The sequence below is a fragment of the Anomaloglossus baeobatrachus genome, chromosome 5, assembly GCF_048569485.1.
Source record: "Anomaloglossus baeobatrachus isolate aAnoBae1 chromosome 5, aAnoBae1.hap1, whole genome shotgun sequence".
NCBI lineage: Eukaryota > Metazoa > Chordata > Amphibia > Anura > Aromobatidae > Anomaloglossus > Anomaloglossus baeobatrachus.
In genome coordinates this window covers 393,906,693-393,917,817 of record NC_134357.1, presented here as the reverse complement: position 1 = coordinate 393,917,817, position 11,125 = coordinate 393,906,693, and the positions used below count along the sequence as shown (strand labels likewise).

At 47.5% G+C, this 11,125-nt stretch overlaps 1 protein-coding gene across 1 annotated transcript in view; it reads left to right on the top strand.

The window, feature by feature from the left end:
• The first annotated feature begins 1,232 nt into the window (after positions 1-1,232).
• Positions 1,233-11,125, top strand: part of MED24 (mediator complex subunit 24) — a 116,693-nt gene continuing 106,800 nt past the window's right edge. Inside the window, exons 1-2 of the mRNA XM_075350140.1 lie at positions 1,233-1,286; positions 5,606-5,744. Of these exons, the coding sequence (XP_075206255.1) occupies positions 5,615-5,744 (130 nt within the window). The 5' untranslated portion in view covers positions 1,233-1,286; positions 5,606-5,614. The remainder of the gene's footprint in view (positions 1,287-5,605; positions 5,745-11,125) is intronic.

Genomic DNA, 11,125 nt, shown 5'->3' with positions numbered 1-11,125 from the left:
CATGCGCAGAGCGCATCTGAAACTGACAACAAGCACCCGGAAAAGGTTGTGGGAATGGTAAGTGCGCACACGCGGGATTCTGCAGGAGTGACGGGGGAGGTCGCTCATTTGAATCCATGGCATCACGCCCACAGGGGAGTGATACCATGGAAAGTATGCAAACGCCCATAGGGCATCCCAAAGCCATGGGGTGACGAGCTCTGCTATTTACATAGGAAATATGGAAGTAATAAAATGTTTTTATTACTTTCATATTACACAATTTTACACACATGGAGGGGTAGGGAGGTGTAATTAGGGCACACATGCGTCTGCTGATAGGTCAGAACAGTGTTTTTGCCGCGGGTGTGTTTTTTTAAGCCAAAAATGCTGCATCTTTGTGGTTAAGAACAGATGCAGTGTGTGAACATAGCCTAAAGGCTACGTTTACACAGTGCGTTTTTTTTCTCATTGGTTTCATACAAATACATACTAATAAAAAGCTGCTTTTTACAGAAGCAGCAAAGCCTACGAGACTCCAGAAATCTCATGCGCACACAGATGCTCTTTTTTTCTGACTGAAAGAGGAACCGGCTGCATTTTTGAAAGAAGCAGCAAGTCAATTCTTTCAGCATTTTTCACCATTGAAACCAATGAGGACGTGCAAAAATGCAACTGTAGCGGTTTTTTGCTGCTTTTTTATTTATGAAACTGTATTGTAGACAAATCAAAAACGCCACAAAAACGCAGTTATTACCGCCAAGAGATTAGGTTTTGCTCTAATGCCGGACGTCATCCACCAATAGGCAAAGTGGATTTAGGAACCGAGCGCTAGCCAAGAAAACCAGACCAATGTTATCCAATATGGCGACTCAGATTGGAGTAAAACCATGGCGGTCATCCACTGACTGGTCACCCAGCTTTCCAAGCCATCCGACTCTCGGCTCTCCCACAGGTGAGGGATGCATGACAGGAAAGAATTACAAGTAATTCTCCCTCATGATAAGCTTATAATTCTTAACTATCTCCACAGCTAAAATAATAATAATAAAAATAACTCTGAAGAATCCGTCTTCAGTCTGCAACTCATTCCTTGGTTTTATAAAATAAACTATATGAAATTCAGCTTCCTCCTCAGCCATGACGCACCTTCTACTTTCCCGCCGCGTCTGAAGCGACAGGAACTACAGCTCCCAAGAACCTTTGCGGCCAGACGTGACGCCATTGTTCGGCGACTCAGCCAATCATTCGCGAAGCGCTGTCATGGCGGCTGCTATTTCAGAGGCTTGATGGTGTTGTGATTGCTGGTAAGGAGGGAGACATCTGTGGCAATGGTCGGAGTCATTATTTGGGCTGTCTTAGTATAAACATTCGAGCTCTGCTTTCTATATTTCAGTAGTTCTCGTTGTGTGTGTAGACTTTACCTGTAATGCTTCATTTATGGACGGATAATACAGCTGACCACTGTCATCTCATACAAGTGATCACTTGTATTTACCTGTGACCATGCCATTGCTTAAATGAGTTATCATTGTGCATAGTCTTCACCTTGTGTTTACAGCTCCCTGCAGAGCCATGTGTTTCCATGGTTACAGATTGTAAACAGATCCTGGATAGTCTCAGTAGTGGTTTTTCATCCATTTCTACTGCTTGCTGATCTATTTATATGTACATTAATCAGGCTGTGTACACACATTACACTGTCCCAGATTCTGCTGCATTGATGGAAATCAGGACTGACATGTAATAGACTTGTTTTGCTGTAACTTCCCTGTTCTGCGTTCTGATGGAATTCTTATGTAATAAGCCAAATGTGAACAGAGACTAAAGGCCCTGTCACACACAGAGATAAATCTGCGGCAGATCTGTGGTTGCAGTGAAATTGTGGACAATCAGTGCCAGGTTTGTGGCTGTGTACAAATGGAACAATATGTCCATGATTTCCCTGCAACCACAGATCTGCCAAAGATTTATCTCTGTGTGTGATGGGGCCTTAAGATGTATGCTGTTTTTCAGTAATGCATTTGTCCTTAAAGGCCCCTTTACACACTGAGACTTTCTAGCGATCCCACCAGCGATCCCAACCTGGCCGGGATAGCTACAAAGTCTCTGGTGATCTGTCAAACAGGCAAACCTGGCCAACGACGCAACAGCGATCCGGACCTGCAGAGCGACCTAGCTGGTTGTTGGGGACGTTGTAAAGCAGCTTTTTGAAAGGGAAGTCGCTAACGAAGTCGCTGTAAAGTCCCCTTTACACACTAAAACTTTGCTGCACAGCGGGAAACAAAGGACCAAAGAATGGTCCTGAACGATTTGTAGCAATCACAACCTCACAGCGGGGGCCAGGTCGCTGATGTGTGTCACACACTGCAATGTCGCTGGGGAGGTCGCTATTACGTCATAAAACCGGTGACGTTACAACGATGTCGTTTGCGATGTTGCAGTGTGTAAAGCCACCTTAAAGGAAATCTGTGGAATCTGACAGCAGCATGAGATACAGACGGAGACCCTAATTCCAGCGATGTCTCACTAGAAATACTGGCGGCAGCAGTAGTCTAGTCAGATTTTTTTTTTTCTGCTGCAAATTGAGCCGAGGTTAGTTGTTGAGCCCTCTAACATGCCCACACCACAGCTTTCTGTGTACACTTTATATTCCCAGAGTGCTGCTAATCAGTGCTGTGGTTGGACTAGGAGGCATGAGACCAGTTGTCTTGTAATGATAATCTCCTTATCATAAAACACTAACTGTATTGAAACAAAACAGCCCAGTAAGTGGCACATTGCTTGAATTATGGTCTTGGTACCTACGTCATGGTGCTTACATATTATACCTAAGGTCACCGATATCCGATAGATGCCGGTCTGACATGAAGAATCACACAGATTAGCGGTTTTCAGCTCCAACAGCAGCTGTGTGTAAAGTGACCAGAAGCAGGACAGCAGCCACTGCAGTGTCCAGAGCTGTGCTTCATCGGCTCCATTCACTGGTTATATTTGGTCAGAGCTTAAAAACTGCTAAATATTGGGGCTATCGGGTGTCAGACCCTCCACTTATCTGTTATTGGTGACCTGTTCTCACTATGGGCCATATATAATCTATCCATCCATCTATCATAAACCTAAACAATCTCTTTTAGTGGATTGGGATGGGCTGTACTAGACATATGCTTGAATGAACCTTGAAGGGGCTCTATCGCTTTTCTCATATCCCAGATTTCCTGCACAGAAACACTCTGTACACAGGTCGCTGTGATCTCACATATGTGCATGCTACATTGCAGTTCACTCATATGGCAGCATTATTTTTTAAGTGTTATGGCTGAGGCCAAAGGGGAATTATTAGGCCTTAGGCTGGTTTCACATCTCGGGTATTTTGCCGGAAGCCGGATCCAGCGCGCATGCAGTACAGTTACATTCATTTACAATGGAAGCGCAACACCATGCGGACATATGCGGTTGTGTATGAAGCATGAGTCCGCATAGTGTCGCTCTTCCATTGTAAATTAATGTAACTGTACTGCATTTGTGTCAGATCCGGCTGCCGACAAAATACCGGAGATGTGAAACCAGCCTTAAAGGGAGCCTGTCACTTAACCCAATGTTTAAAAAACATAAATAAATAAAAGTGGAAATTGGAATTTTTTTTTTTTCCTATGCTAATTTGGCTTTTGACTAGTTGATGAGGTGTTAGAGTGCCGACTAGTCTGAGAAAACTTTCTCAACTTCTTAAGGGTACCTTCACACTTTATCGATGCAGCAGCGATCTGACCTGGTCAGGATCGCTGCTGCATCGCTACATGGTCGCTGGTGAGCTGTCAAACAGGCAGATCTCACCAGCGACCAGTGACCAGCCCCCAGCCAGCAGCGACGTGCAAGCGACGCTGCGCTTGCACGGAGCCGGCGTCTGGAAGCTGCGGACACTGGTAACTAAGGTAAACATCGGCTATGGTTACCCGACGTTTACATTAGTTACCAGCGCACACCGCTTAGCTTTGCTCTCCTAGCTACAGTACACATCGGGTTAATTAACCCGATGTGTAATGCAGCTACATGTGCAGAGAGCAGGGAGCCACGCACACTGCTTAGTGCTGGCTCCTTGCTCTCCTAGCTACAGCACACATCGGGTTAATTAACCCGATGGGTAATGCAGCTACATGTGCAGAGAGCAGGGAGCCACACACACTGCTTAGCGCTGGCTCCTTGCTCTCCTAGCTACAGTACACCTCGGGTTAATTAACCCGATGTGTAATGCAGCTACATGTGCAGAGAGCCGGAGCCGGCAGCACAGGCAGCGTGAGAGCTGCGGAGGCTGGTAACTAAGGTAAATATCGGGTAACCACCTTGGTTACCTGATGTTTATCTTGGTTACAGCTTACCGCAGCTGCCAGATGCCGGCTCCTGCTCCCTGCTCGCTTCATTTCGTCGCTCTCTCGCTGTCACACACAGCGATCTGTGTGTCACAGCGGGAGAGCGCCTTTGAAGAAAACGAACCAGGGCTGTGTGTAACGAGCAGCGATCTCGCAGCAGGGGCCAGATCGCTGCTCAGTGTCACACACAGCGAGATCGCTAATGAGGTCACTGCTGCGTCACAAAAAACGTGACTCAGCAGCGATCTCGGCAGTGAGCTCGCTGTGTGTGAAGCACCCCTAAGCCTCTGTGGGAGTAATAACATGATTTCCACAAGCCGATGTCATCTCCAGCTCCTTGATATCTCGCGCATGCATGCGGCATTATTCACTCACATTGAGCCTCTGAAGTGCGTCCCAGCTTCAGAGAGGAGCACTGGGTATGATTTGAGGAACAGTCCTGTACGTCCGATCATGCGCAGTGCTCCTCGATCAAGTCTGGACACATACACCCGGCTCCAGAGGCTCAATGTGAGTGAACAAAGCAGTGCGCATGCGCAAGGTTTCCAGAAGCTTGTGGGAACACCAAAAATCATACTATCATGCTCAATGGGGCTTGATAACTTGAGAAAGAGGGCCTACTAGTCTGGGGAAACTAACGCCCAATCAACTAATCATAAGCCTAATTTGCATAGCCGGGTTGGTGGACATAGGGGACCTGACAGGTTCCCTTCAATAAGGTATTTTTCCAGCGCTACCACTTGTCCTGAGTCCATTATAGGGTGACATTGCACATTACTGGTATAGCAGCTTCTCTTATGTTGAAAGCATTGTTTGCTGCGTCCACGTCTTCATATTTTTATATAGATTGTCTGCGACTTTAACATTATTGGTCTATCCATAGACTAGATCATCAGTGTTTGGTTGGGGGGTGATACCCGGCACCCCGCCGATCAGCTGTAACAGGTGTTAGTGGTGGCCAGAACTGCTCTGTTGTAGAGCATGATAGCTCCGTAAACTGAATAATGGCCGCAACCGGGTACGGCATATCCACCCCCTATTGATTCAGATATGGGGCGGATATAAAGTACCCAGCTGTGGACACAATTCAGTTGACAGGACTGCGCTGTGCATCTCCACACTCGAGCAGCTCTGTCTGGTGCCCCCACTGGTGCGCCATTGATGACCTATCCTAAGGATTGGTCATGATTGTTCAAGTTCTGGACAAAACCTTTAACAAAAAGGAACAAACTATTATTTTTTTTTTATTATTTACTCAGACTTCTGAAATGAAGCTTGTAAACTTGAAACAGGCCATTCTACAGGCCTGGAAGGAAAGATGGAGCGATTACCAATGGGCCATCAACATGAAGAGATTCTTCCCCAAAGGAGTTACCTGGGACATCTTGAATTTAGCAGGTTAGTTAATTTCCTACACTACAACTTCTGACCTTGAGACGTTTGGGCCACGAAAACCTTTACCACCTGATGGACCCTACTAGTCATTGAAGCTGGGGTCCAGAGTCTTCTGTTCTAGGGGAGTTGGAGTAAAGCTGGTGTGACATGGTCACCATCACTCCTTCATTGTCCATGAATGACTGATTTCTAATTTAGAGGTGTCTCAGCCAGTTCTATAGACATTGAACCTCCTGATGGGTGGGACATCCAGCGATCGTACATAAAACATTTACCCTGTGTACACATGATGAATGTTTTTTGTGCGCTGACCCCGTTTTTAAAGGGATTTTTTTTCCCAAAGGAAATCTATCACTTGGACAGAATATCTGATAACAGATATGATCCTAGGCCTCCCGACCGTTGTAAGAAGGAGGTCCTCATCTCCACCTGACAACTGAGAGGAGGGAAACGCTTATGGGGCTGAGCACGGAGTCCCGGAAGGGGTATAATCTTCAAGCTGTACATACCTTATTACTAGGGGTAATTGGTACAAAAACGATGTCTAATTTTATCAGAACAGACTGAAGTGAATTATTTACAGCCACATTTGTATATAATTCATAATTATGTGTTTTAATCAAATCTTCTTTGGTTGGTGTCACTGCATTTATATTCCAATGTGCATAGTTATCATCACAAACCGAGCAAAATGTGTAAATCTATTAAATACATACAGCTCAAGACTAATGTAAGGGATCATTTTGCTCACAAATACCCCGATGTACTGTATATTGAATATAGGCGAGTACATTGCCCCTAAAACCACGCTGCCATCTTGGCGACCAATACATTGTAGTGCACACGTCCAATCAGACATGTACTGTGCTATACTATATGCTCGGGCCACCATTATCTAGCCTGCATTCATCATGCCTTGCAGAAGCTGGTAGAAGTCGGCTGCAGTCATCTGTAAATAAGCTTTGTGACCTAATGCGGTTAGTAAAACTCTACTGTTAAAGATGGCTGAATTGTATGAGCTACTGTGCTTGTGTAAGATATGGTGCAGCAAACACAGTGATTGTATAACGTGGCGATCTGCTTTACAGACATTCACTTAGAAGTGCTGGACACCGAGACGGCAGCATTCTTCAGGGCAAGATTCAGAGGGATCATTTACACTGTAAATAATTTGTCTTGAAATGCATGTATTAGGCTAGTTTCACACTTGGGTTGTGTGACGGATGCAACGGATCATACAAAACAACGGAAAGCTTTTTTTTTTTTCTTCTTCTTTACAGTTCGTTCTCAAAAGCCGGCTGCCGGGCGCTCAGCTGATCGTTCTCAAAAGCCGGCTGCCGGGCGCTCAGCTGATCGTTCTCAAAAGCCGGCTGCCGGGTGCTCAGCTGATCGTTCTAAAAAGCCGGCTGCCGGGCGCTCAGCTGAGCGTTCTCACATGCCGGCTGCCGTGTGCGCTCAGCTGAGCGCTCTCACATGCCGGCTGGCAGGCGCTCAGCTGAGCGCTCTCACATGCCGGCGGCCGGGCGCTCAGCTGAGCGCTCTCACATGCCGGCTGGCAGGCGCTCAGCTGAGCGCTCTCACATGCCGGCGGCCGGGCGCTCAGCTGAGCGCTCTCACATGCCGGCTGCCGGGCGCTCAGCTGAGCGCTCTCACATGCCGGCGGCCGGGCGCTCAGCTGAGCGCTCTCACATGTCGGCGGCCGGGCGCTCAGCTGAGCGCTCTCACATGTCGGCGGCCGGGCGCTCAGCTGAGCGCTCTCACATGCCGGCGGCCAGGCGCTCAGCTGAGAGCTCTCACATGCTGGCGGGCGTGCGCTCAGCTGAATGTTCGGCCACCGAGAGACAAAATAAAGTTATGTGATTTTAAAAAAAAGAGCATGCGCAGTGAAATCCTACGGATTGCGCTGCTCAAACAAACGTTACATGCTGCGTTCCCTCCGCCCGACGCAGCGTCAAAATAACGACGCTGCGTTGTCCAGCGGATGCAACACTGACACTTGCATTACAGTGCGTTGTCCATACAAGTCCGTTAACGGACTGCGCTATTCTCCATAGTGACGGACTGCACTGCACGCAAGTGTGAGAGTATCCTTAAGTATGACTACACATATTGCCCTGTTATTTTTCTGTCTATCCACATTGGTATGTATATGGAGTGACCCCAATCATCAATACTTGTAGATGTTTGCTGATTGATTAAAGGGGTTTGATTGGGGGACCCAGGAACCATGGATTAGTCAGCTGCCACCTGGAGGCTGACACTAATAATACATCTTGACAAAAAAAGTTGGCTAAGGCTACTTTCACACATCCGGTTTGAGCTCTGCGGCTCAATCCGGCTGTGAAAACTATGCAACGGATGCGACGAAAACACCGCATCCTTTGCATAAGTTTTTACATGCGGCCCGTCCGGTTTTTTCCGGTTGCGGCATGCTACTGAGCATGCGCAGTGGAAAAAAACGCATGCGGCGACCGGATGCGTTTTTTTCCGCATCGCGCCGCATCCGGCCTCCATAGGTATGCATTGAAAAATGCGCCACAGCGGCCGGATGCGGCGCGATGCGGTGTTTTTTGCCGGAGCAAAAATCGTTGCAGGGGACGTTCGATCCGGCCGCCGCATCGGCTAAATCTGCCGCATGCTGCCAAAACCGGACCGAACGCAAGCCCCTGCAGCACAATACGGCACTAATGTAAGTCTATGCAAAAAAACCCGCCACCGGCGTTTCAAAAGCCGGTGGCGGTTTTTCTGCAGAACGCCGTATTGTGCCGCAGAGCAAAAATCCGGATGTGTGAAAGCACCCTAAGGCTGCTTTCAGAAATCCAGTTTTGCAGTGCGGCACAATCCGGCGCTTTGCAGAAAAAAACGCAACAATTTTTTTTTTTTTCCTGCCGGTTGCGTTGCGTTAGTTTTCCGCATAGACTTTCATTAGTGCCGGATTGTGCCGCATGGCCTTGCGTTCGGTCCGGTTTTTGCCGGATGCGGCATATTTAGCCAATGCGGCAGCCGGATGGAACATTGCCTGGCACGGTTTTTTTATCCGGCAAAAAAAACGCATCGCGCCGCATCCGGCCGATGCGGCGCTTTTTTTCAATGCATGCCTATGGATGCGGCAAAAACCGCATCCGGCCGCCGCATGCGGTTTTTTGCACTGCACAGGCTCAGTAGCGTGCCGCAACCGGCAAAAGCCGGAGGGGCCGCATGTAAAAGCTTATGCAAAGGATGCGTTTTTTTCGCCGCATCCATTGCATAGGTTTTAGAGCCGGATTTAGCCGCACTGCTAAAACCGGATGTGTGAAAGCAGCCTTAGGCTGCTTTCATACATCAGTTTTTTGCCATCAGGCACAATCCAGCAAAAACATGAAAAACCGGATCCGTTTCCCCCCCATAGACTTCTATTAGTGCCGGATGGCCTTGCATTCCATCCGTCTTTCACCGGATCTGGCAAAATTTGCTTGTCCAGGGGCCGGATGGAACGTTGAAGTGAACTGTTTTTTGTTTTTTTTTTCGTCCGGCGAAAAATAGTATCGCGCTGGATTCGGCGCCGTACGGCCTGTTTTATAATGGAAGCCTATGGACACCGGATCCGGTGTAATACGGCAAAAAACGGATTACGGCCGCCGGATGCGTATTTTTGAACTGAGCATGCACAGTATCACAATGGATCTGTCAAAAAACTGAAGGAACTGAAGAAAAAAACGAATGCAACTGATCCATTTTCTCGCCAGATCGTGCCTGATGCCAAAAAACTGATGTGTGAAAGCAGCCTTCTCACCAGTAGACTATACATCATATGCTAGCACCAAGACGACTCAGTTTAGCTTGGTGTCAGTTGGAGGCAGACATGCGTCTGCGTCTCAGACCATACTTATTTTTGGTAGTGGCTTTTCTTAAAGCTATTACCTTCATTAGGTGGGTTTTGAGGCTGGCTGTCCTCTATTGCCTTCCTTACCTCATCTGGCACCTGGACTAGGTGGTGTTGGGGCTGTTCTTTCTTTCCTAAGGTAGTGTTGACTTTCCACCTTAAGACCAGAGTCACTCTTGTGTATGACTCGCACGAGTCTCGCATCGGCATCACCCGGCACAGTTGCACACTCTTGGACAGGAGCGGGTCAGCTGCATAGAAATATATGCAGCTGAGAAGCTCCTGTCCATAGAGTGTGCAGCCGTGCCGGGTGATCCCAATGCGAGCCTCGTGCGAGTCATACACAAGTGTGACACTGTCCTAACCAGGACATTAACTTAAAGGGGTTGTCAACACTTCACAGTGTTTGCCTCATTAAAATAAAAACAGTTCTACTCACCTCTGGTGCCAGTCCAACAGTGTCGGCACTCTCGCAGGGCTCACATGACGTTGTTTCAACACAAGCCCTCTGCCCAACTATTTGCCAGCTTTCCTCTTCCCGCCTTCAGAAGAATCCAACATCAGGAGGAAGTGTGGACACTCACTTGCTCTTGATGTTTGATACCCAGGTCCACTTTGTGTTAAAAAAACAAACAAACAAACAAAAAAACACTAGGGTTTACTTGGCCTCTCTGTGCCCAGCACTGAGTCTCTACTGTTACTCCTGGTATCTTTTATCGTCTGCAGCCTTAGCTTCACATTGACATTGCTCCAATGCACCTCTGGGAAATATTCAAATGGTCTCTCCAGGGAGGAAGCAGACAAACTCTAGTGCCACCTATTAGAAGTAGGAATCCTAAAAGTCAAAAGTGGCCTTTTAACAAACCTTTTCATATAACTTGGGGTTCTGATCTGGTATAAATCCTAATTTGCAGACACGGTGTTTTGGGGTGATTGCCCCTCGTCAGTGCAAAGTATGGGGGCTGATCTGGCTTATGAGAAGCTATAGTGGGGACCATGGGGAAGACTAGTCTCCTTGCAGAGACCTGACAAACCAGTCTGGCTGCCAGTGAGGGGACTTATAGCTGCAATGCTCCTCTGGGAAATAATCAAACTTTTGACTTGTAGGATTGCTACTTCCGATAGGTGGCACTAGAGTTTGTCTCCTTCCTCCCTGGAGAGACCATTTGAATATTGACAGTGCTGTAGCACATAACTGAGCTCAGAGACATTGTCCGAGCTGATGGCATGGGCTGCTGAGCTCACTGGTTGTCTGCAGTGCTGTCAATGACTTCAGCACTGCAGACAGTCGGACACTGGTAGTAGCAGTGGATAGTCACGCTGGACCTGGGTATGGTGATTAATGCAGTTTAACTGCTTGGAGTCAAAGGTTTTCTGAACACTGGACACCGCTAATGGCACATAATTATGAATGTATCTATTATTAAGTCGTTTTATACACTGTTTTGATACGCTTGAAAAAGGCTTGTCCCCTGGGTGAATAATCGGGTCACACATTTCAATGTTCTCTATCCTCTTCCAC